The following is a 26,838-nucleotide window of genomic DNA, read 5'->3' as shown; positions in this document are numbered from 1 at the left end:
ATTAATCAGGTCTAGTTCCCTCATCGCCCTTTCCTTACCTCACCCTACGCTGTTCTCCCTGATTAGTTGCATTATCCCAAGAAACATTCCTTTCTTTAAGTTAAAAAGCCAATTTGCAGAGTGGACTTGGCAAGCCCTTAGTCCATCTCTTTGCTTTCTCCAAAGAAACAATGTTATTTCAAATTGAATCCAACTCATGGTCCCCACAAGAGAGACACAGAAGATCCAAGCTGACAAGAAAAGGCATTGCATCAGATCTTGGACTTGATCTGACGTTTGATCTTAGTCAAAAGGCTGAGAACATCTGAACTTCCAAGTTAAGTTGCAGAAGTTTCATTAATTTCTGTCTGTCCTTTCACCATTTATTTATAGTCAAAGTTGTTCACAAGGCCTGTTAACAAGCTGCTCATATGGCCATTTAGTTCAGCTGTTGTTATTTTTCATCAAACTGTTGAACCATGGAGTTGTTCACTGAAGTAACTTCTATTTCCACACACTGATGAACTTATGTTCCAGCAGAGTCTTAATTAAGCAATTTTGAATGAAAAGCCTCATGGTTTTGTAATATAGTTCTTTGGTTTAAGTATCTACCAGTTGCTCTGCCATAAATGCTAAGGTTTTGCATGGGAAAACCCTTTCCCGCTGGCGCTGGCAATGCCTGTCTGGTGGAATCCAGCTCCTTTAGTATTTAAAAATATGCAGAATGTAAAACACGCTGGCCAGCCTAAGTTCACAGAGATCCAGGCGCCATTTCGAAAGGGTGCTCCGATCACAGCAACCTTCCCCCCAACGGAAATATCAACTTCCCCATTGGCAAGGGGAGCAATTTTTTTCAGTATCAATTTTGAATGAGTTTTGAATGAGTGTTTATTTAGATTAGATGGCAGGGGCATGGGATGACATGGGGATCTGGGTATTGAGGGGACATGAGGCGGGGGGGGGGGGGGGGGGGTGAGATTTAGGGTACCTGCTAAATGACATTGGGAGCTGGGATACAGTCTCTGAGAACTGTCCTATGAAGAGATATTAAGGGAATTGGGCCTGTGCTCTCAGCATTTTGAAGAATGAGAGGTGATCACATTGAAACCTACAAAATACTTGAAGGGATATATGAGGTAGATGTAGGTGAGATGTTTCCCCTAGTTGGAGAGTCTATAACCAGGTGTTATAATTTCAAAATAAGGGGGAAGCCACTTTTGACTGAAATGAGGAGAAATTTCTTTACTCGGATGATTGCGAATCTTTGGAATTCACTGCCCCAAAAGGGCTGTGAAAACACAGCCATTGAGTATGTTTAAAGCTGAGTTTGACTATCTCTAAATGCCGTGTCTATGTGGGTTTCCTCCGGGTGCTCCGGTTTCCTCCCACATTCTGAAAGACGTGCTGGTCGGGTGCATTGACCCAAACAGGTGCTGGACTGTGGCGACTCGGGGAATTTCACAGTAACTTCATTGCAGTGTTAATGTAAGCCTTACTTGTGACTAATAAATAAATAAATTTTACTTAACATAAAAGGATATGGGATAGTGTGAAAAAAGGCATTGAAGTGGATGATTAGCCATGATTGTATTGAATGGCGGGACAGGCTCAATGGGCTGAATGGCCTGCTCCTGTTACTATGTGACAGCAAACAGAGCTGTGGTAAATGGGTTTTTTTTGGATTGGAGTGAGTTTTCTCGTGGAATTCCCCAGGTGACAGTGTTATTAATTCTGCTCTGTCTGATATATACTAATGACATAATTTCAACATTTTCGAATGACATGAAACTTGGAAGTCCTGTGTACTGTAAGGAGGACAGTGTAGAACCTCATGAGGTAATAAGTTGATGAAATGGATGGACAAATGGCAAATAAAATCTAATATGGTAAAGTGTGAAGTAATTCGTTTTGGTAGGAAGAATGTGCAGAGACAATATAAAACAAAAACAAAAGGGTACAATTCTAAAGGAGCTGCAGGAGTAGAATGACCTGCATGTAAATGAGCACATTTCATTGAATGTGGCAGGACAGGTCACAAGAATGGTTAATAAAGCATACTGCATCCTGGGCTTTATAAATATGAGCAATAGATTACAAAAACAAGGAAGTTACCGTTAACCTGTATAAAACACTAATTCAGTCTCAACTGGAATATTGCGTCCAATTCAGGGCACCACACTTTAGGAAGGATATGCAGACATATTAGAGTGCAAAAAAAGTCGCAAAATTGGTTCTAGGGATGAGGAACTTCAGTTATGTAGACAGATTGGAGCAGTTGGACTATTCCCTTGGAGATAGATGGAATGGTTTATTAAAATATCATCTTGGCAAAAGGTGCCAAATCGAGATGGCTATACAAATGAAACAAGGAATCATAGTTCAGGACATAGGGTGGGATTTTCTGGCTCTTCCCACTAAAGGGATCTTCCAGTTCCAACGAAGGAGAGCCCCCCTGATGGGATGGACGAGCCACACAAAATGCTATAGACATTGACGGGACTGATCAATGTGCTGGAAAATATGGTGTGAAAAGCCAGTTGTGCGGCTGGCATGCTGCACACTGTTTTTCTCACCTCAGCCAGCACTTAAAGGAAATAGAAAATTCCATCCACTCCATTGCAAAATCCAGGTCTCCTTAATTTACAGAATAGAAATGAAAGCTCTACTGCATTCCGTATTTTGTATTAAAGTCTATATTTCATATGTTGTCAGATCGAGTTCATTGAATTCTCAAAAATTTATATATTATTGATGTGTTTTATAAAGCTGGGAATTGGGCTGTCTCATTGTCTATTCATTTCATATCTTATTTGAGTAAACAGGGTATTTTCTCCTTATTTCCATCAGACATTGGCTTTCGTGTGATTGTAGCATGAGATGGGGGAATGGGAGTTGGGATTCAAGAGTTTTCTAGTGACGTCCAGTCAGAACTTTTTCCACCTTTCAGCAAGGGGACACATATTCAGTTTGATTATGTCGGAGTAGCTTTGGTACACGCTTCCTAGGGTTCATTTCAGAGCTCATTGCTGAACATTCTTTTTGATAAATCCAGCATTCCAAGCAGAGTCGGTCAGTTTGAGATCATTTTGATGCTTGAGAAGTCACAGCAAGTGAAGGCTTCCATTTATCTTAATTTATCCTACAATTAACTTAAATCAATGTCCTCTGATTATTTTTATTTTAATGACTGCCCAGTAAAGTATAAAATAATAAGAACATTGCACAATTATGATCCCACTACAGGGAACAGCTTCTTCAGTCCATTCCACAAAACCAATGTGGAACAGAAATTCAGGACAAGAGTGGCCTTGAGAGTCACAGGAAGGATTATCCATCCCTGATTTAGGGCTCCAGTTTTGCTTTCAGCAGAAGGTTGAGTGGAGATCAGATACACGTGAACAGAAATGAGGGGTGTGGATGCAGTAAATAGGAAGAAGCTTCCCAGTGGTGGACAAAATGGCGAGGCGCATTGGCCCGAACAGGCGCCAGAGTGTGGCGACTAAGGGAATTTTACAGTAACTTCATTGCAGTGTTAATGTAAACTTTACTTGTGACTAGTAAAGAAAATAGGGAATCAGAAGGCGCAGGTTTAAGATAAAGTTGTCTATAGATAAAGTATAGATGTAAGATAAAGTTCTCTGCCCATTGAAGCAGTGGAGGCTACCTCGTTAAATATGTTTAAGTCACAGGTAGATAGATTTCTGATCAATAAGGGAATTAAGGGTTATGGGGAGCGGGCGGGTAAGTGGAACTAAACCACTATCAGATCAGCCATGATTTTATTGAATGGTGGGGCAGGCTCGAGGGGCTAGATGGCCTACTCCTGCTCCTATTTCTTATGTTCTTATAAATAGCAAAAGAGGCCAAGGTGACATGAATTAAAATGTTTTCATGCAGCGAGTGGCTAGGATCTGCAATAACTGCCTGAGCGTGTGGTGGAGGCATTCATAATGAAGTGCGATTAATATCCTAAAAGGGAAAATGAGCAACTACAAGGAAAAGGCGAGGAAGTGGCACTAGGTGAATTGTTCCTGCAGAGGACAATTATGGGCATGACAGGCTGAATGGTCTCCTTCTGTGCTGTAACCATTTTATGATTCTATGAATATAGATATCCTGACATTCAGTGTTGCTACAGTTAGGGGAATAGGGAATATTAAGAATTTGAAGGCTGGTTTCAGCTATGTAGAATTGTCTTTCTAAAATTGACAGAAGAAATGTATGCATTCATTGACTCATACAGCACTGATCTTAGCAATTCAGCCCACTGTGGCTGTGTCAGCATTTTTGAAAGAGTTATCTAATCAGTCTCACATCCCTGTTATTTCCTCCTAGGCCAGCAAATAATTTTTCCAGTATATACCCCTTCCCTTTTGGAAGTTATTATTGAATCCACTTCCAGGTAACAACTCACTGAGTGAAATAAATTCTCATCTCCCACCAATCCCTAAAGATTGTTTGACAATTATCTTAAATCAGTATCCTATGATTATTGATCCTCCCACTAGCATAAACAATTTCTGCAGATATATTCTTACCAAAACCAATGTGGAATAGAAATTCAAGACCATAGTGGCAGTCACAGGAAGGATCACCATGTGACTGGTTTGGGGCCCTAGCTTTGTCTGCAGCAGGTGACAGACCTTGGTTACAATCTCTGCACTGAAGAAGTAGAAGAAACGGAGATTAGGAGTGGTGGAGTTATAGCTGGTACAGATATGAACAGAGATTAATTGAGCTGAGAGTTAGGAGCCTTACCTTGACAATCCAGGGAAGGTCATTAAACTTATTTTACCATTGCAGCCAGGTCCCAGGTGCAACCGCCCTCCAGAGTTACCTCTCCCCATTACCAATGCATTTATTGAATGGAGCACTTTCTGTACCCCCACCTCCGAGGAATGCAAGATCTCTCTCCTCTTGCCAACTGTCTGAACAAGGGCCTCCCATGTTGCATGTGAGACATGTCATCCAGTTTCAAATACGTCCTGCTGCCTGTAGGTATGTTACATCTCCACTTTAAAAGGTGCAGGTTTCCTTTAAGTGGTGTCAGCGAATTCTGATTTCCTGCCTGCAGCCCCCAAACCCCCTGTCAATAAGCAAAATGGGCAGCATTAGCTGTTTGCACATCTCATTATAATGAATTGTCTGTACAAATTTCCCATGCATTAACTGCAGCACTTGAACAGTATTCAAATAAGTCACAGTATGATCCACACATGACAAAGCAGGACACTCTCACATGTGCTCTATAAGTCTTTTAATTTGATTGTGTTAGAATACAATTGAATGCAGTAACAACAATCAAAAAGGAAAAATGCTCTTTTTAAGAACTGTATCATTAAATAAATCATAAAAAAACCCAATGCAAGGACCTTTACAAAAACTTTATTAGACATTAACACCCATTCCCATGTAACCTTATAAAGTTTAATTTGCAATAATGTATTCTTTATAATTTATTAACTGTATCATACTTGTATTGTATACCATAGATCTTTGCTTCAAAAAGTAATACTGTCATAATAGCATACTAAGTCTCACAAAACTAAATTATATTCACAGAATATACATCTTCGTGCATTTAAAAACTTAGCTGCTTTTAAGCTAAAGGAATTGAAACTGTTCCATTTGCTCTGCTTCTGCTCCGAGTGTGGACACTGGACTCTGTGGTGTCTTCTGTTTGTTCTTCATTTTTCTTCTCCTTTAATCTATTAATAAACCTTAAAGTTATTTCATCCCATTCTTCAGGAAGAAGCATGAGCAGGAAGCCGATGCATATGATAGAAGTTGCAGTCAACCTCACCATACTGAATATTACCTCATGTTTCATAAGGTCGACAGCTGTGTGGAAAAGATGTCTGAATTCAGTTAAAATGTTCCTGTACAACATATTACTCATGTTACAAATTAAATGCAGTCTAACCTGATATAGTTACGGAAAACCAAATGCAATTTATTCAGAAATATCTCAAAATTAGTCCACAAACGATCCTGTTGTTTTCTTTTGTATCGGCTTTAGCATGTTGCATTTTATGTCTAACTTATTTGAGTATGTCATCCAAACGTAAATTAGGGGTTTGGTTTTATGTGCCCCTGTCAGGCGTGTTTTCCCACCATCCAATCCCACGATCTTCCCACCCACCACAGAGCTCACCCCCATAACAGGGGCACCAAAATCGGTAGTCCACTCTGATATTTAAATAAATGATCAAGGGTCAACTGAGTTTGTTAATAAGTCAATTGACTCCAACAATACACTGCCCAAACCATAACATGATTGGCGTGGGCAGTCGGGCAGGAATGGGCAAAGTTGAAGCTCAGGGGCAGTGGCAACATGGATACAAACTTAGCTGAGTGATTTGAAGCAGAGAATAGCCTTCACATATAATTTTCATGCAGAGGCCACCGATAGCTATTCGGTGAAGGAGCTCTGGCTGCTTCATTTTCTCTTCCCTGACTGTTCTTCTTTGGACTGGAGGTAGGTGGGGTTCTTCAGCACTCAGTACAGGGACCAATGCCCTTCTTGATAAATATTAATGACATCAGAAGATGAAAAGTCACGCTATCTGAAACGTTATTAACTCTGTTTCTCTCCACAGATGCTGCTTAATCTGCTGAGTTTTTCCAGCAATTTTTGTTTTTATTTCAGATTTCCAGTATCCACAATATTTTGCTTTTGTACAGGATCCTGAACTTTTAAAATTGGGGCATAGAGTACAAAAGCGAGGAAGTTATGACGAACCTCTGTAAAACACTGGTACAGCCTCCATTGGAGTATTGTGTCCAATTCTCAGCATCACACTTTGTGAAGGATTTGGATGAGGTGCAGAAAAAAATTGATAGGGATGGTTACTGGAATGAGAAACTTTGGTTATGGAGTTAGATTGGAGAAGCTATTCTCAGAGAAGATTGAGAGGGGAATTGATGGAAGTGTTCAAAATCATGATAGAAGGTAAAAAACCTGAGGTTCCTGATATAAGGCCAACAGATGAGCAGAGTCTTCACAATGGGTATTACAGTTGATTAACATAGCAATTAAAGGGGTAATTTTTGCTTCAGTGGTTGTGCTTGAGTACTACTAATGAAGGCAAAGAGAATGGCAAACTCACTGCCCTAAAGATGCACCAGGACTGTGAAGATTGCACCTCCTGATTGGCCAATGGTGACAATTCAAGGAGCTCATGTTGTAGACCTATGAAGGTTTATAAAGTGAACAAACATCACCCAACAAGACTCGACCTTTCTTCTTTTTATTTTCCATGGTTTGCCCCAGAAATGTCTCATCACCATTAAAGACTGGTTTAAGGAAGTGGATTTTTAAACTCCATTTGATGTTCCTCACAAATCACACACTCGCTCTCACACTCACTCTCACACTCGCTCTCACACTCGCTCTCACACTCGCTCTCTCTCACACTCGCTGTCTCTCACACTCTCTCTCACACTCTCTCACACTCGCTCTTTGGGTACAGTTGCATGCTTCAGATCAAATGGCTGGTATTCATCTGTGAACCTTAACAGTGATTTTTAGCTAAGATCTCAATCAGCAGAAAAGTAATACCATTACAAATTACATTAATTACTCTGGGTTAGGGAAGAAAAAAGAAACCATCCAAAACACCAAACAGCTTTGATTGAGAGGCTATGAGCTCATTATGTTTTTGGCTTGCTTGAGTTGCATTTTTCTTTATGCATGTTTTTTGGCCATTTTGTCTGTTCAACTATGGACAGCTGAGCTCATAGCCTCTCAATCAAAGCTGTTTGGTGTTTTGGATGGTTTCTTTTTTCTTCCCTAACCCAGAGTAATTAATGTAATTTGTAATGGTATTACTTTTCTGCTGATTGAGATCTTAGCTAAAAACCACTGTTAAGGTTCACAGATGAATACCAGCCATTTGATCTGAAGCATGCAACTGTATCCAAAGAGCGAGTGTGAGAGAGTGTGAGAGAGAGTGTGAGAGACAGCGAGTGTGAGAGAGAGCGAGTGTGAGAGCGAGTGTGAGAGTGAGTGTGAGAGCGAGTGTGTGAGAGAGAGAGTGTGTTGGACAGTTTGTGAAGAAAAAACCTTTGTATCCAAGAGGATAAGAAAAACAATTTGGTAATTTTACTTAATAGTGAAAGAATAGGAGAGCAGTGCACAGTGAAGAAAACATTACCTGCATTTCCAGGGACACTCAGTACAGTTCCAATTGAAATTAGCAGAGGATATGTTAATACAACACCAACATTCACGAGAATATTGAAAGCTGTACAAAGAAAGAAAATAAAATGAGTCCGATACTAATGATTTCCATCCTTTGCACTCTGAGGGAGATATCAGTAATTTTGTTGACTAAATAGACAGCAGTGTGACTTTGGAAACTGATCTGAGCTGTTGTTTCAATGGGTGTGGCTTTCAAACAAACCCAACTTGTTTTGTGCTAAAATAAGACTACTGAGGGTTGACATTTACCTTCTTGAAGATTATAACTGGCCCATGCCCAAGCCCAGTATCATCAATGGAAACAGCAGTAATGGATAATTGGAATCCTGTCCAACTCAATAATAATTCTTTCTGTTAAAACCTGTGTGAACTCTTCAGTCAAAACATTTTTTAATAAAATTTAGATCTTAGATGAAACACATTGTTATTCTCATTATGAAATATGGGCCAATGAGGCTAACGGCACTGCCATTATAAAGAGTAAATCAGACAGCAACTTCCAGCAACTGCATAAAAATCTACGCAGGAAGTGTCTGTCCAAGTTTCCCTGCTCCTGCACAAACTTTGTTCTAACGGTATCTCGCCAAGAGACTCACCATTGAAACACATGAAGATGCAACGTTGTGATACCTGGCAACTAGTTACCCATTAAGCTAATCAGAAAGTTAGCTTGTCCATTCAACTGTAATTGAATTTTTCAGGGTGTATTCATAGAATCATAGAAACCCTACAGCACAGAAAGAGGCCTTTCGGCCCATCGAGTCTGCACCGACCACAATCCCACCCAGGGCCTACTCCCATATTAAGTATTAAGTATTAATTACTGACAACAAACTCTCTGGCATTAATATTTACCTTTGAAAGTGTATTGTCTCATTCCTTCAGGTTTTAATTGTTGTTGGAAGCATGCAGAGTGGAAAGATTGTAATGTTAGCCAATGTCTAATGCAGATTTGGCACTGAACTGCAGGTCCTATTAATGCCCTTCCTTAAACACTCACATGTGAGGGAATCCCCACTGGTCTTATTTAAAAAGACCACCTCAACTTTCAGGTGAGGTGTTTTTGACTTTCCTTTGCTGTTGCAGATTTGGTGGAAAGCACTGTGTATTGTGTTTGTAGAGAAGCCCACAAAATTCTCACTCAAGTAGGAGCGGTGCTGCACTTTAGCAAGGAGAGGTGTGGATTTGAAAGATCTCTACACAGAAAACTTGTTCCCAATCATGGCAGCTATAGTTGCTGCTTAATTTGTTGTTGCATGTTGTGCAGATGGAGCAGAGATGGAAGATAGGAGTAGCTGTTTGCAGAAGGAGGACGTGGCAGACTCTTAACAGTAGGTCAGATCCACCTACTGACTTTGAGAACTCTTCTCCACCACCACCTCAGCCAGCCGTAGTGCCTGCTGTGGCTATGCTTCACCAAGGAGGTGGTCACAGAACTGTGACACTTCCTTAAACCAGGTCTGCAACAACAGAGCAGTTCAAGGACACAGTGTGAGGGCAGTGCTACCCACCTTTCTACTCCCTTCCTCCCTCCCTTAAACCCACTCTCACCCCCATTCTGAAGGGGCCTGACAGGGTGGATGTCAAATGGCTGTTTCCTGTGGCTGAGGAATCCAGAACATGGGGACAGAGTGTCATGATAAGGAGCTGATCATTTAGGACTGAGTTAAGGAGAAGTTTCTTAACTCATAGGGCCCAATTTTTCAGCCGTGCTTGCCCCAAAACCATAAAATCCCACCAGAGGTCAACGAAGCTTTGCATGGCAGCTCCTCCTCCTCCGTCCCCCTCCCCCATCCACCCACACACACAATGATTCCCATGGCGGGCAGGATGGGAAAATTCCCACCAAAGAGTTGTGAATCTTTGGATTTCTCTATCCAGAGGATTGTGGATTCTACATTTATTAGATTTAAGGCTGAGATAGACAGATGTTTGGTCTCTCAGGGAATCAATAGGGTGTGGGCGGGGAAGTGGAGTTGAAGCAGAAGATCAACACAATTATTTTGAATGGCGGAGCAGGCTCATCAGGCCGTATGGTCTACTCTGTTCCTATTTATATGTTCTTATTTCAATGACTTAAGTCTATGCAGAGAGAAGCAAGAGGAGTGGGCACATGAATTTACTAGGCTATTGGGTCTCCCCCGTGGTATGGGCAACCATTAGCTGCACAAATGTGACTCTGCAGGTGCCACATTTGTATTTATAATTTAATTAATAAATCTGGAATATAAATCTGGTCTCAGTCATGGTAACCATGACAGCTATCATTGATTGTTGCAAAAAGAAAACAATCTGGCTCCCTTTAGGGAAGGAAATCTGTCATCTTTACCTGGTCTGACCTAAATGTGACTCCAGACCCACAACAATGTGGTTGACTCTTAAATGCCCTCATTGGGTTCCTATGGCATGAAATGAAACCCAACCCCGTGGGTGGAATTTTATGAGAGTGAGCCTAAGTGTCCAGCTAGCATGAAGATGGGAGAGTTGCAGATCCATTTTTTGGGTGCATTTTTATGCCCCATCTTGTGCACGTAGTGCATGAAAAGATGGGCGAGACCATTTCTAGTGCTATAGGCAGTGTGCAGGTCTTAATTCATTAGCCAGCAGCAGAGGGAGCTATTGGGCATGTGCAGACCTCTGATGCTGCATATACACAATTGCAACAGCAAAGGACTGATAGAGAGAGAGATCTAACTGCTGCAGCCAGCCTGAACACAGTCCCCGCCCCGCCCCAATTGCAGGGGCCCATGGCCAATTACGAGCCCCACACTGCCTGGAAATTTAGCCCCCGCTGCCCCGACCGATTGCGCTCCCCCCCACCCCACCGATCTGATGCAGAGTGGCAGCGGGTTCCCCTCTCTCACCCTACTGATCGCAGGCAATTTGGATGATTCAGCGCCGGGCTCATTAGACAGATGCAAATCTTCATTTAAACAAATTTAAATACATTATTCAGTCTCTTGCTAGAAATGGGAGAGAGGCTGACCTCGCTGGAAATCTGGCTCCCGTAAGATCGCGAGAGCCAAGAAATCGAGCATGATCTTGATTTCTCGGCTCTCTTGCGATTTTACCAGCTCACTCTGCCCATTGATGGTCGGGGCGAACTAGTAAAATTCTGCCCTGTACATTCAGAAAATTTATCCTTATTGCTATTTTTTTGAAATTGACTCTTCTACTGAACAAATAATAGATGGCTGCTACAAGTCACCTAAAACAGGGTTGGTCCATTGTCTGGGGCTGTCCCCAGCGGCGTCAAGAACAAAATGATTCTTTTCTCAGCTTCTGGAATTTCACACTTCATTGTACAAACCTCTTGTAATTAATGAAAGCAGAGGAAGTGTAAGAAAACTGATTCCCCCATCCCGAACCATCACAATAGAGTTCAAAACTCATTATACTGAAAAAAGATGCCAACAACCACCTCATCTTATTCCTATGGAGGAACAATGGAATTCTGGCCAGAAGCACACAAACTACTCATTAAGCTACAATTAACCATTAACAAGCCATGTCACATGGTCCATGCCTCTGGCCTTTTGGACAGTTTTAACATTGTATCTTTGAGTCTTACAGGCAGTTTGCAGTTGTCACATTCAACTGGCGAGCCACCAAGAAGCATGTTCCTCCTGGGAGAACAATAGCCTGTCCACCAAGCCTGACTCTGTTGGAAGAATTCAAAACTTCACCTGGAGAACCTGTGTATCTACTTCATCCTGTGATATCAGCACCAACTGAGAAGTGAATACTACAATGCGTGTCTTCAGCCATCTGAACTCAAATGCCTATTGGCACCCTCCCTGCCTGTCCCCCCAACCCACTGGCCTAGTTTCACTCGTGTTTTTGGGGACATTGGTGACATTCCCACAATGCCAATGAGCCATTTGTCCTGCCCCACTGCCCTCTCACCTTCAGTAGGGTCAGCTGCAGCAGCTGTGTGCCGATGCATTAAGAAGCGCCCCATCACACCGCCACCTACCCATTCTGCGACCACCCTAATGGATGTTCAGGACTTAGACCTCTTCTATTTAGAATACTTGCCCTAGTGGTTAATTAGAAGTTACAATTCAAATAAAGGGATGAGTATCCCTTTGTGAAATAATTTTTTTAAAAAAATTAATTATAAACTGAACACATGAAAAATAACTTCCATTTCGATAGCATTTCCAAACACTCAGGACATCTCAATATTCTTCATAGTTAACTAATTACTTTTAAAATGTTATCAGTGATGAAAGGTCATTGACCTGAAATGTTGGGTGGGAATATCCAGCCCCAGCACTAAAAAGCATTGTCGTGGGCAGGACAGGAACATTTGGAGAGTTATTAAAAGTCAATAGCTCTCCAAATTTTCCCATGCCACCTGCAACGCTGCTTATTGGTATCAGAGCTGGAAAATCCCACCCATTAAGTCTATTTCCCTCTCCACAGATGCTGCCTGATGTTCTGAGTGTTTCTAGCATTTACAAAGTAATTATTTTATAGTAGAAAATTAGAATATGATTGGATATCTAATAGAGGGAGTTTAAGGAAAACTTTGTATATTTTAACTTTTTTGTCTGGCATGTGTATACTTAGAAATGAGACAGGATAAATATTAGCATGAGCTTTATGATTAATAAAGGGATGCTAAGGACAGTCCTTTAGGGTCCTCAATGTTGTTCATCTAAAACAACTTGCTCCACGGACACTAATTCACACAATGCAATTTATATAGAATGTTGGTTTTGGAAACAAACTATACTGTAACAACTGCTTTCACTGTGTAAATGGGTTCAATGATAATTAGAGTTGTCTAAAATTACACTGAATTGTGCACTAAGGATCATAAAATCTTACTCATCAAAACATATTGTAACAACTGCTTTCACTGTGTAAATGTGTTCAATGATAACGAGAGTTTTTTAGCATTACACTGAATTGTGCATTCTGATTCACTAAATCTTACTTATCAGAATATTGTCAATGTGCAATTAAAACTTAAAAATCATGAAGCAAATTATAATTCAGGTTATATAAGATTTGTTTTGTTATTTTCAGGATAGGAGTATAAAAACAAATAGTTTTCTAAAGTATATTAAAGATGCATTAAATCACGTACCTAACCAAAGGCCAGCAATACCACAGAGGTAACCCCAAGGCAAAGCAGAAAATGAGGACCAGTACTCCACTTTCGTAAAATACAGTATAATTGGTGCAGATGATATGAAAATTAAATTGAAGAAACCTAGTGTAGAAATGAAATAGGCAGCTTCTCCAAAATTTGCACTTCCAAGAAACATTTTAAATAGAACCTGGAAGACATAAGAAAATCAAAATGAGGCCATTTTGTAATGGTGTATATTCATCAAAAACTCCTGAATAAGATTTATTTAATGGTAAAAGCAAATTGCAAGCAACTATTTAATCAACCAAGTAGTTACCCAATATCTGTATTCATCGTGTACTTTACAAATATGGAGAAGGGCCTACGTACACCAGCAATAACATTTCACTGTGTTGTCAAGGATTTAAAGAACTACTTTGATTATCAAAGGGTAACGTATAGGATATGAAATTTAACTGCTGGGAGAAGCGTTACCAGACCCATGCTCTAGCTGATCCCTCCAAAAGAAAGAGACCAACAAGGGAGCAGGAGTGTGTGCCTTGACCAAAAATTAATCATTTATTGTTTACAATGGTGTTGTACATTCTGCACATACTTTGATTATTGCTATTAAAACTTGTTGGCCATTCCCTATTTGAGGCACAAGTGAGGCTTGTTACTATCTTAGTCTTCCATCCTTCAGACCAAAAGTAACAATGTTGTTGGAATTAACATGTCCATTGAAAACATGGTCCATGTTTTTCAGAATAAATCGTCAATGTGATTCATAACTTAGAATAACAACACATTAAAGTTCTTATTGTAATTATAGAATCATTTCATTAGAACTAAGTGGTCAGTAATAATGAATATGGTGACATCAATAAATCAGAAGGGTTGAAACCAATTTTAACACCAAGATACGATCTAGTTTTGAAGAGTCAGTAGAAAACACTTTCCAAGATCTAGTTTCGAAGAATCAGTAGAAATCAACCAATGAAAACTCTAGAGCAATTTGCCCTCTTGTATCTTGTGAAGTATAAAAAAGCCTTCAAATCAACACTGTTGTGCTCTTAAAATAATTTCAGAACAGCATAAATTATATCACCAAACTATTACTTGTTAGAAATATGAATTAATTTGCATTAAAGCATCTCAAAACATGCTTTTGCATCACTTGCATGGTACAATCTTGACAAATTGATGCATTATTTTATTCAGCCTTTTCCATCCTGCAAATCAAGTTTTTGATATATTTACTTTGTCCAGGTTAGGATGTTTGTTCTGGGAAATAAAACAAATGGAAGTAAATTTCTTCAATCCTATCCGAGAAAGGACCCAATCACAGATGAACATCCCAAACTGCGTCATTGTGACATTTTAAATTTCTACACGAGCCATCCTGATCTTGCCTCTTACAAAAGATTGCAAATCGTATGGAAAATTACTATAAATTACATTATAGCTGTCGGGAAAAAATCCAAAGTATAGACCAGTAAAACAGTAAATGTAGTCCTGAATTAAGTTTGTATTCATATTAACAGCTATCAATAAATGAAATGGAGTAAGGATCAATGGGACGCTTCAGTGGCGAGACTTTTGGATCATGAACACAGGTCAAACAGCTTTCCTCTCCGTAATTATTTTGTGATTCAGTAGATATTTCCTTTTTTGTCTTAGTCGTGGTTTAAGTTGAAGCAATAATTGTTTTAATTTGATGCAATGAATCTTTTCTGTGCTGTTTCTTATATTTTACATAGTTCAACACATTTACCACAGAATTATTTCCTTTCAAGACGAAACAGCCATTGTTTTTTCCATCCTTCGTGATAATTCAATCTTGTGATGGCAACGATCAATCAATCTCATAGCAACACATGTATTCTAATAAGTTAGCTTGTTTCATTTGACTTGCCAACCTTCACACAGTCATGGATTGTGCATTTAGTCCTACTCACTGACAGCATGTAACTATTTTTATTTGTTATGAACCAAGGATAAAAGGTCAAGGCCCATTTGACAGGGTAGCCATAACATTGATCAAAGGAGAAACAAGAATAAAAATTATACAAGGATACAATCAAAAGTTGCATTTCTGAAAGAATAGTCCCTGTTGCATTTTTGTTAGATATTTTGATGCGAGAGTCAATTGAGTGCAGATTAATTTTGAGTGTCTGCATCTTCTTTGACCTCCCAGCAGGCCACCGGTATGTACAACCCTAATACCAGATGAGAGTCATTGGAATTGCTAATTCAAGGTCCACTTTTTTGGCACATAACAGTTCAAATTGCATGAAACACTGATGCTTAATTGTATATGGTCAGGGTAAATATGAATTGGCCAAGTTTGAGGGTCTTCCGGTTCCATGTCATATTCAGTCCTGTTCCTGTACAATCAGAGAATATAGTATAGGGGAATGCTCTACATATTGTTGTTACAATTATGAGACTTAAAAGATGGGTGGGATTCTCTGGCCCCTCCCACTGGCAGGATCTTCCGGTCCCATCAAAGTCATTTGGAATTTGAAGGGATCGCCATATCTGCCAAGGGAAAAGTGGAAAAGTCTTGCCCTATATCTTTAACTTAAAATGAAGGGGTAATGTGACCTAGTCAGACATCTGCCTGGCAGCAAGTCTGGGTGGTTTGATTGTTAGAGATTAATGGGGGACAGATTGTTTAACTGGGAAGAAAGTGCAAGACATCTTGGAGACAATAGCAGCATCCTGTCTGCTACAGTGGATAAACTGTGAGCCCACAAAGTCTCAGAAAACTGTTAAGAATGTTGGGTAGCAAACAATTGTGTTTTAAATTATCCATTTACTTACAAGATAAAAGACAATAGGGGTTTATGGGATAACTAATTAGCATTTCTACCAGGTTGCAAGGCAGATATTATTCATGTTACCAGGGTGATGGGAAGGCTACAGAGAAAGCCAATGTGTAACAGGTTTTCCTAAAAACGGGCGGCACGGTAGCACAGTGGTTAGCACTGCTGCTTCACAGCTCCAGGGACCTGGGTTCGGTTCCCCGCTTGGGGTCACTGTCTATGTGGAGTTTGCACATTCTCCTCGTGTCTGCGTGGGTTTCCTCCGGGTGCTCCAGTTTCCTCCCACAGTCCAAAGATGTGCGGGTTAGGTTGATTGGCCATGCTAAAATTGCCCTTAGTGTCCTGGGATGCGTAGGTTAGAGCGATTAGTGGGTAAATATGTAGGGATATGGGGGTAGGGCCTGGGTGGGATTGTGGTCGGTACAGACTCAATGGGCCGAATGGCCTCTTTCTGTGCTGTAGGGTTTCTAAGATTTCTTCTAAGATTTCTAAGAAAATATCACAGACAGATTAGTCTGTCAAGAATGAGGAGGGGGATAGCAGCTACAGGCAGCAAGCAATAAATGGTTTAACTTCTTCTGTTGTAGACACTTTTGAAGAAACCACAGCTGCCAATCAAGCTTAGAGTAAACATAAGCATTGTGGTTAGGATCAATGGAGGTACTTGAGATGTATCCTCCAAGCGTGTATGGAAATATACATAAACACAGCTTACTGCAGCCTGAATAGAAATACATTAAGCTGCCTATGGAAGCCTCTTTCAAAGTACTGCACTTTGAAATTGACAGATCAAAGGTTTCCAATGGAATAGAGGGGGTTTCAGAATTTTCAGCTTGCTAGAAAGGCTCAAAGACTTCAAATCAAAGCTGTGTGAATATATTGGGACTGAGAGCACAGCACTGGAGAATGGACCCCCTCCCCGACCCCAGTGCAATTGACATCTCCTATCTGTCAGAGAACTTCAAAGGGGTCTGCTCACACCCGCAACTTCTGACAGAGAGAAAGGGAAATCTCTGTTGCAGAATGGAGTGCTGCAGAGATATTAAAGGCCAGGTGACCAGAGCGCATGGAGATTAAAGTGACCAGACCACTTCATAGTTTTCACAGCTGACAGGCAGGAATGAAGATGTTGATCATAGGGCTACCTGAAATTAGCACGCCAAGGCACGTGGCCTGAAGGGGGGCCTGAGTGGGCATCTGAGGGGGAAGGCAGACTGATAAGACGAGAGGCTCTAGAAGGTCTGCCAGGGCTGGGTGGGTGGTCTGAAGGGGTCTGACTTGGGTTTGAGGGGGAAGGGGCCTGAGTGGGGGTTCTGTAGGGGTGACAGGGCCTGAGTGGGTAGGGGGCTGGGGGAGGGGGGGTCAAGTCACCCTCATGCCAGCGCGGTGTGGGGGGGATGGTGACCCATTATTGAGTGGGAGGGGCAGGATGCCCCTCTCTTCTGAGTGTTTGCTGGTGCTCCACTGGACTCTCGGGGTCTAGCATGCCATATCCACCTTTCTTTGTGTAATCAGCAACTTCAGCAACCATACATTCAATCCTTCATCCAAGTCATTGATATAGATTGTAAATAGTTGAAGACCCAGCACCCGAAAATTCTCTACTCTTTGCTTCCTTTTAGCTAACCAATTCTCTATTCATGCTAATAAGTAACACCCTATATCGTGAGCTCCAAAATAGGGCTAATTGCTGTAATAAATGCCTATTTGGCTACCCGCTGCAGTTGGGCAGGAGTTGTTGCTGCTGGGAGTCCATCTCCAGGAAAAGTACAGAGTTGGGAACATGTGACACAGCAGCCTAATGTGAATTAATCCAATTATCATTTCCCTCCTCTGGCCTCCAAGACCACTTTCACGCAGCTGGGAAATTCAACCCTTTGTTGTTGTTTCTCCAGATAGAAGGTTGGGCTCCTTGAGGTAATCCAGCTCCACTCAAAATTCTTGAATTTGTTCTGTTGACTTACAAGCTACAACAACAAGCAGGTAGGCACACTACAGGAACTCGGCCGATGGATCAGGTTCTCACAAAATGTTATTTTTTCTCACCAAATGATTTTTTTCTCCCTCAGTCCAAACAGATATAGTATCACGGAGCAATTGTCCCAAAAGGAATTGATTAACAGCCATATGTGCTGTTACGTTCCAGCAAGTACAATCTCTTGGGAGATTTATTAGCAGATTAAATTCAGAAGGACTGCTGACACTGCTAAGAGCTAAATTAAGCAGACTGTGAAATTCCCCATCTTACTGAAACTTGAGTAATCGGTTTAATTTCAAGATCCCTTGGTGTTCCTGGTGAGCTATGACTTTTTCAAAGTAGAGAAGTTTAACCAATCAACAGAGAGCAAGACAGTGTGAATGTTAAGAGTCCTCAGTGAGTAGAGATTTGAATAGTGGTATAAAATGGATGATATTGTGTCAGAGGCTATGGTACACCTGCCCAATATTCAGATCTATTTATTTGAGGGTGGCACGGTGGATAGCACTGCTGCCTCACAGCGCCAGGGACACGGGTTTGATTCCCGGCTTGGGTCACTGTCTGTGTGGAGCTTGCACGTTCTCCCTGTGTGGGTTTCCTCCAGGTGCTCCGGTTTCCTCCCACAATCCAAAGACGTGCTGGTTAGGTGAATTGGCCATGCTAAATTCTCCCTCAGTGTACCTGAACATGTGCCAGAGTGTGGCAACTAGGGGATTTTCACAGTAGCTTCATTGCAATGTGAATGTAAGCCTACTTGTGACTAATAAATTAACTTTAACTTGAATAGAATTTATTAGAATAATGAGCAGCCAATATGATATCGCCTGTGTGTGCGCTAACAACTCAAAGTTTTGCCCCGTACATCAATCTCCTCTATCACTGTAAGCATCAATATAAGTTCCACTCTGTTTTATTCTGGGCCTTTTTTTAGGATTTGAAATCACAGAAGCAGTCAGTAGTAGCATGGAGCGTGTTATAAGATCAAGAGTTAAGCTAAATGAACAGGTTTCTCAAAGGTATTTGGTGACTGATGCCAATTTGACCTCATTATCTCTGTTTTCTGCTCATTAATGTAGTATTGCTATGGGAACAGCGTGGGCTGTCCGGCCTGCAGCTATCAGTAAGATACATCCTTGTGGTGATTCCAACGTGTTTGTAATAAAATTGCATGGTGGGAGATACTGGGATAACAATCCTTGGAAATCATTTCTGCAAATTAATAATAGTTTGTGCTGTTCTTGTAAAATAGGAACCTGCTTCATATGGGTTTTTGAGGCCTGCAGTAGTAACTAGTATCAAGATAATTTGCCAGCTGTGAAATTAGAAAACTAAGGGCCCTATTCCAGTCCTACTCTGATCTAGCCTGTTAGGACTTTAACCTGGTGTTGTTAAACTTCTTACTAGCCTGTTAGTCCAGTATTTCTAAGTGAGCATTTTGCCCATTTCCTTTTATGTTTTTATATGAAGAAGAAAAAGAACTTCTAATTATATAGCATCTTTTACATCCTAAGGATATCCCAAAGAGTTGCACAGCCAATAGAAAGAAATGTAACAATTGACAGTGACTCTGACAATTATATCTCAGTCTTATATTAACAATACATGGCACAGCACTGGACAGTGGCAAATACTTTTCAAGGTGGTTAATTAGTTTAAAATTTGTGGTTGTAAAATATTGGGTTCTTTAATCGAGAATGAAATGACAACATATCTAAATAAAAAGAAAAGAATTGAATGTCGGTAACACTAACTTCAGAAAAGAATATCATGTGATAATCTTTTGAGGAGATGCTGGATGGATAATACAGTGGACGTGGTGTATGTTAACTTTGAAAAGATATACAGAGCAGACTATTGCAGAGGGTGAAGGGATTAAAGAGAAGGCTTGAAAACCAAATTCAAAATTGGGGAGAAGGTTTAAAGTCAGGTTCTCAGTGATTGGACGTTGATAGTAGTGTCTCAGAGTTCTATTCTAGGAACACTTATGTTTATTCATTTCAATACAGGAATAGAGGGAGTAATATTGTCCTTTGTTTCAGATGATGCTAAAAAAAGGTGTCAATGAGCAGAATTTTAGTTGAATTGGCCCCTTCAAACCGGGATTTGGTAGGGGTCTGATTAGGGGGGGCAGCAGGTTGGGACCTGATTGTGGAAGCAGTGGGGGACACGGTGGCATAATAGTTAGCACTAATGCCTCACAGCTCCGGGGACCCGAGTTCAATTCCAGCCTTGTGTGATTGTCTGTGTGGAGTTTGCACATTCTCCCCATGTCTGCTCGTGTTTCCTCCGGGTGCTCCGGTTTCCTCCCACATCCAAAGATGTGCAGGTTAGGTGGATTGGCCAGGCTAATTTGCCCCTTAGTGTCTAAAGATGTTTAGATTAGGTGGATTAGTCACAGTAAATGCACTGGGTTACGGGAATAGGGCAGGGAGGGGTGGGCCTGGATAAGATGCTCTTTTGCAGACTCGATGAGCCGAATGGCCTCCTTCTGCACTGCAGGGATTCTATGATTTAACTCAGCCATGAAATTAGCATCTTGCTTCTGGCTGTCCTGACCAATCACAGAATGTGGGAGTGAGGATGACCCATTCCTAAAAATGAAGAATCTCTAATTAGTGAGACAATGGCAGGGGTTGGGGGGATTGGAATGGATGCATTGAACATTGTTTTAGAAGGTTGCAGGAAGACGAATGGAAGCACAGTGCGGGAAGGCTGCCCCTAGTTTTCTGATATTCCCTGGGGATGATGTTGGAGGCAGTAAGGACTCAAAGAAGCATATTGTTTCCTGCAGAAGGGAGAAAAAGGCCAGCAACACAATCTAAACAGGCATGGCTGGAAATCTCAAAAGTAGTCAGCAGCAGAAGTGTGGTCTCAGGTTTAAGGACCTCAAAATGGCAGAAAAGGGAAGTGGTAACTGATTTTCAGGTGCCAACTTTCATTTTCTGACTTCCCCATCATTCTTCTGCAAAACACTGCAAAACAACACACCTTGAAGCTCCATTCATTCCTCTCTTTTCAGAAACCACTTCACATCCCTATCTGGGGACACCCAACACTCATATTCGTCCTCGTCTTACTGACATGTCACACTGATCCCTCACAGACACCCTTAATAACCGTTGTCATTCCATCATCTCCACACATTCTGCTTCTCACACTCAACTCTGCTTTATCACACTGCAGAAGAAAAAGAGAGCACAACTAATGCAAGAGGAAAGGAACCAAGATTCAGGGGGTTTCTCTGCAGTCATTGCTACACTAACTGTTGTGGAGGATGAGATGTTGGATATCGGCAAGGTGGTGCACATAGAAGGTGGTGTGATGGGGATCTCCCACAGGCCTGGCAACAAAGAAGATGTCACAGTGTCACTTGGCATTTTATGTAGAAACATTGAAAATAGGAACAGGAGTAGGTCATTTAGCCCTTCGAGCCTCTTAAGAACATAAGAAATAGGAGCAGGAGTAGGCCATCTAGCCCCTCGAGCCTGCCCCGCCATTCAATAAGATCATGGCTGATCTGACGTGGATCAGTACCACTTACCCGCCTGATCCCCATAACCCTTAATTCCCTTACCGATCAGGAATCCATCCATCCGCGCTTTAAACATATTCAGCGAGGTAGCCTCCACCACCTCAGTGGGCAGAGAATTCCAGAGATTCACCACCCTCTGGGAGAAGAAGTTCCTCCTCAACTCTGTCTTAAACCGACCCCCCTTTATTTTGAGGCTGTGTCCTCTAGTTTTAACTTCCTTACTAAGTGGAAAGAATCTCTCCGCCTCCACCCTATCCAGCCCCCGCATTATCTTATAAGTCTCCATAAGATCCCCCCTCATCCTTCTAAACTCCGAGTACAAACCCAACCTCCTCAGCCTCTCCTCATAATCCAAACCCCTCATCTCCGGTATCAACCTGGTGAACCTTCTCTGCACTCCCTCCAATGCCAATATATCCTTCCTCATATAAGGGGACCAATACTGCACACAGTATTCCAGCTGCGGCCTCACCAATGCCCTGTACAGGTGCATCAAGACATCCCTGCTTTTATATTCTATCCCCCTCGCAATATAGGCCAACATCCCATTTGCCTTCTTGATCACCTGTTGTACCTGCAGACTGGGCTTTTGCGTCTCATGCACAAGGACCCCCAGGTCCCTTTGCACGGTAGCATGTTTTAATTTGTTTCCATTGAGATAGTAATCCCATTTGTTATTATTTCCTCCAAAGTGTATAACCTCGCATTTCTCAACGTTATACTCCATTTGCCATATCCTCGCCCACTCACTCAGCCTGTCCAAATCTCTCTGCAGATCTTCTCCGTCCTCCACACGATTCACTTTTCCACTTATCTTTGTGTCGTCTGCAAACTTCGTTACCCTACACTCCGTCCGCTCCTCCAGACCATCTTCCACCACTCATTTTGATCATGGCTGATCATCCAACTCAATAACCTGATCCTTCTTTGCCCCCACATCCTTTGATCCCATTCACCCCAAAAGCTACATTTAACTCCTTATCTAACAGTCACTCATATTGAATTAGTGTCACCAGTAATTGAAATGTCAAGATTTGCACAATGTAAATTTTGAAAATTTTCCTACATGACAGTTTTCACCAATCTCTTTGGTCACTCACAGGTCCTTCAAGAGGAAGAATTCTTAGCTGCACATTCCCTTATGTGTTTATAATAAAGTCATTGTTATTATGTATTTATAATTGTAAACAAATCAAACACTTTATTCAAACTCTCCATTATTCTGCCTTCTCTGTTGTTGCATCTTCAGGAGAATAGTATCACCGGAGTGGAGGATGAACAAATTGCGTGAATGTGATGGAAAGATTTATCACCGTGGGAATGTTTGGGTGGGGCAAGAAGGTTTAGCATTGGAGTGTCATATGGTTTCATTTACTCTGTTTATCTGCAGCATCCCCGGTAAACTAGCCACATCAAGCTCTTCCTCTTTCTTGGACAATGCTAGGCAGTCTGCACCTTCCTCCTGTGCAAAACACAGCAGACCACAACCATTCTAGAGACCCTGGCCAGAGCATACTGAAGGACACCCCCAAATCTGACAAATAATGGTAAATCCATATAAAACCTTAGTAAGATGACAGTCAGAGCACTTGGTGCAAATTTTGGCTCCACACAATGGAAGGATACGGCAGTATAATAGGGAAAACTGGACTGGTATGCGTAGGAAATTTGCTCTACAGGCACAAGAACTTGAAGTTATATTACATTGTCTTCTTATGCGAATGCAGAGACCAATTTGTCTCCTGAAAGCAGGTTAACCCTGGTTCCCCCAAGCCCCTTCCCATTAATACTGGAAGTAGGTGCGCTGGAGATGCATCCTGAGGATTAAAATCAAGTCCATGCTTTCCTTAAGGACAAAACAAAACAGAAAATCATGGGGATTTCGGAGTATATACTGCAAACCTGGAGGTAAAGTAAACCCGTGTTAAGTGAACCCCTGGAACTTCCACAAGCATAATCTGTGCCTCTTGGCTTAGAAAACACGGTTGTTATAATGGACGGAATTTTCTGTTTTTTAAACTAAGGGTGGAATTTTCCGTCCCGCCCACCGCAGGAATCATAGCAAGTGGGACAGAAAATTTGCCAGACTATTTAAAGCTCCATTGACCTCGGGTGGGAATTTTCAGTCTTGGGTGTTCACAGCTGGAAAATCCTGCCCTAAGTGTCACTTTGGATGGGAAAAGTTGCCCATCAGGTACATTGAAGGCTTTTCCCGCTATATCTTTTTGAAACTTTGTCAAAATCAATGCTGGAGGAGGGTCCCACACCATCACACTGGCAGAGCCCACCCCACCGGCAACATCTGTCTTCAAGAAAATGGGGCGCCATTTCTAATGGTGCCTTGATTTAACAGAAATAAAAACAAAAACAAGGATCCCTCCCATGAACATGGAGAAATCCCATGCACACAGGGAACACCCCCTCTCCCCATGGGCATAGGAAACCCCCCCCCCCCCAAGGGCCTCTCCAACTGAAGCCCCCAAACCCAATAGTCAGAGCAGTCCCGGGAGCAGTGCCCTCATGTCCTTTCCTCCCTGGGAGTTGTATTTATCTATGTGCCCCTGGCGGGTTCCCTTCACCTGGTTCCCTCTTTAAAAACCTGTTGTAAACCCTGCCAATGTGACCAGATAGTCCAATAAGGGGGGAGGGAGGTTACAGCAGGAATATCTGCTAATGACAGGCTGATGTATTATGAGGATCCACACCTTCCTAAGCACGAACAGAGTTATACCAATGGCAGAGGTGAGGCCGATCGCCATTTACGTCCATGGCAAATGTGGGTGCAAAATTGCGGCCAGTATTTTTATTTTTTTGCATTTAAGGCCTTAAACTAGCTGATGTAAAACTAATTATTTACATTAGGGAAACTGCAATACATTTCTATGATGGCTTGAAGTTAGATAACCACTTCCTTCCAACACCTGAGGACATCGGAGGAAGCCAAGGTATTTATATATTGTAAAATCTAACTGTTGGGTTATTCATTTTTAAATGTTATATGTGAATTCATTTAAAGATTGTGTAGAACCCATAGAAAACATACAGTGCAGAAAGTGGCCATTCAGTCCATCATGTCTGCGCTGGCCAAAAAAGAGAAAAAAGAAACTTTAATTTAACTGAACTTAACTTTTTGTAAATTAAAACTGAAGAACAGGGGATAAAAATTATTTTGTCCATAAGCAATGAATTTGGAAATCAACTAGTCGATACCAGCAACAGCAGTAGATTAATAATCAATACACAAGTTGTGGCTCCTTCTTGTGGCTTCTTAAGGGTTCAAATGACCTTCACACAGAAAGGTCATCCTCAATCTTTCGCACCTAGCTTTAATTTTGAGTGGGGTGGGGGACAGAGTAGAAGCTGGGTCAGGAAAATCTCAGCACCTTCCTGCCTCCCAACCTGTCTCCAGGGAAGCATTAAATTCCACCCACTGTTCAATAAATTTGACAAAGATCAGCAAGTATTATTGTTCATTTCTTACAATGAGCATGAAAACCTTCCATAATTACTCTCTGCAGGGTTGTCACTTCAAAGATTTTTTTTGAGCCAGTATCCGTATAGAATAGTTTTCAAAGTAAACTCAAAGTAGTCATCACCATGATAATGAATGTTAACATGCAAATTGGTATTAGCACTGGTTTGGGAATTAGCATTAGTATTAATTTGGGAATTGGTATCAGCAATGATTCGGGAATTGGTATTCGGACTGTCACTGACTCAGCCTTCTCAGTGAACCCCACTGAGTTTCCAATCATTTCAAATTTGGGACTTATACCAGTAAATTATGGGCACTGTTGATTCTGAATTTTCTAAAAGGTTTCTAAATAACAGGTGCATCAGAAAAAGTAGAATGGCATACATAGCTGGTAAAACTTGACTTAGCAAAGTTGTGTGACAAAATTGACTTTGCCACAGTCATATTAACCTGACACTGAGTGCCAATCTTAAGAGCCTTTATCCCCAAACCAGAAAGGTGATTACTTTTTTGGAGTTACAATTTAGTACATTTACCTTGTATAATGCTGATGTGGAAGCAGATCCAACAGCCAGTGCAACTCCAATGATTGAATCACCGTGGAAACCATCCGCATATGCCATCATCACAATCCCAGTAATTGCCATGATTGCAGCAACTATCTATTGTATAGGGAGAGGGGAGGGAAAGAGAATTGAAAATGGTTTAGACAAGCTTTACAAAATCCTGCTAGATTAAAGTGAACAAATCTCCATGGTACCATAATAACAACCGCAAAGAACTTTTGTCCCAGTATTTCCAAATGTTCATATTTTTCTATAATCCCCATGCAGATGCCAGTTTTAGCTAATGACAATACATTGATGCGAATTAGCATTACACATGAATGAATTTTATTAATTAAGAATGCCCCTTTCAATTTACAGATTTAATTTCAATAATTTTACTTGTTAACAGAAAAAACATTTTTTCGGGTTTCCCCCAGAGATGGGGAATGATGTAAATTCCAAGATTAAAAGTAAAACCTTTAGTAGCCATTTGGCAGATTTGAGTGAAGGAACTCTTAAATATGCTTATTATATTAAATTGCTCTGAACCAGTTTTCGTACAATTATTTCCATCCATTACTCAGGATATTTTCTACTTTACTAATTTGTTTTACAAATATTTTGCACAGGTAATCTGGTCAAAGTCCTGGCACAGACTTGAACCGTATCCTCTTACATGCACTTTAAGTTAGTTTCCTTCCAAAACATATATTGAGGAAAACTGATCCTGTGGACTCATAGAATCCCTACGAGACTCCTACTCATTTCAGTGTGCAGGCAGTACTCAAAGTACCAAATGAATATTTTATTATTTAACTATCTTTTGCACAAAGTCACATTACATAACTAGGAAACTAAGACTTCATTACAATGAAATTTTATGCAAAATAACTTCCGCAAGTTTGCTCAGACTGTAAAGATACCTTCAGTACCCTGTTGCTGACATACTGCACAAAGCAGAAGCACAAGAAATTTTCTGCAGATTAGTCATCCATCCTTTTACCTGGAGAGGCGTAAATTCCCCAGAAACTTGAGTGACTGGCACCTCTGCTACCTACCTGGCTGAGTTGACCATCAGTTACCAACACTGATGTGCTTGTTTCTCTCAATATCTATAGCACCACTTACTTGGCATGGAAGTAAGCATTGCATTGACACTTACAAAGAGCACGAGGATATCGAAGCATAAAGTCACAACATTTAAGGAGTAGG

At 41.2% G+C, this 26,838-nt stretch overlaps 1 protein-coding gene across 1 annotated transcript; it reads right to left on the bottom strand.

The window, feature by feature from the left end:
- Positions 1 to 5,578: 5,578 nt before the first annotated feature.
- On the bottom strand, positions 5,579 to 25,725 carry slc35f4 (solute carrier family 35 member F4). Its single transcript, XM_078233858.1, has 4 exons — positions 25,615 to 25,725; positions 13,281 to 13,473; positions 8,136 to 8,225; positions 5,579 to 5,820 (listed from the first exon to the last, which is right to left on the bottom strand). The coding sequence occupies exons 1-4, from the start codon at positions 25,723 to 25,725 to the stop codon at positions 5,579 to 5,581; spliced, it is 636 nt and encodes a 211-aa protein (XP_078089984.1).
- Positions 25,726 to 26,838: the final 1,113 nt, after the last annotated feature.

Source organism: Mustelus asterias, chromosome 18 (assembly GCF_964213995.1).
Source record: "Mustelus asterias chromosome 18, sMusAst1.hap1.1, whole genome shotgun sequence".
Taxonomy (NCBI): Eukaryota; Metazoa; Chordata; class Chondrichthyes; order Carcharhiniformes; family Triakidae; genus Mustelus; species Mustelus asterias.
This window is presented reverse-complemented; position numbering and strand designations above follow the sequence as displayed.

Excerpts from the sequence above, each read along its gene's own strand:
- slc35f4 (XM_078233858.1), bottom strand. The coding sequence starts at position 25,725 with ATGGCAATTACTGGGATTGTGATGATGGCATATGCGGATGGTTTCCAC. Across the intron at positions 8,226-13,280 it reads TATTGCTGGCCTTTGGTTAG|CTTTCAATATTCTCGTGAAT; the intron begins GTACGTGATTTA and ends TTCTTTGTACAG. Across the intron at positions 5,821-8,135 it reads GAGTGTCCCTGGAAATGCAG|CTGTCGACCTTATGAAACAT; the intron begins GTAATGTTTTCT and ends TTTTCCACACAG.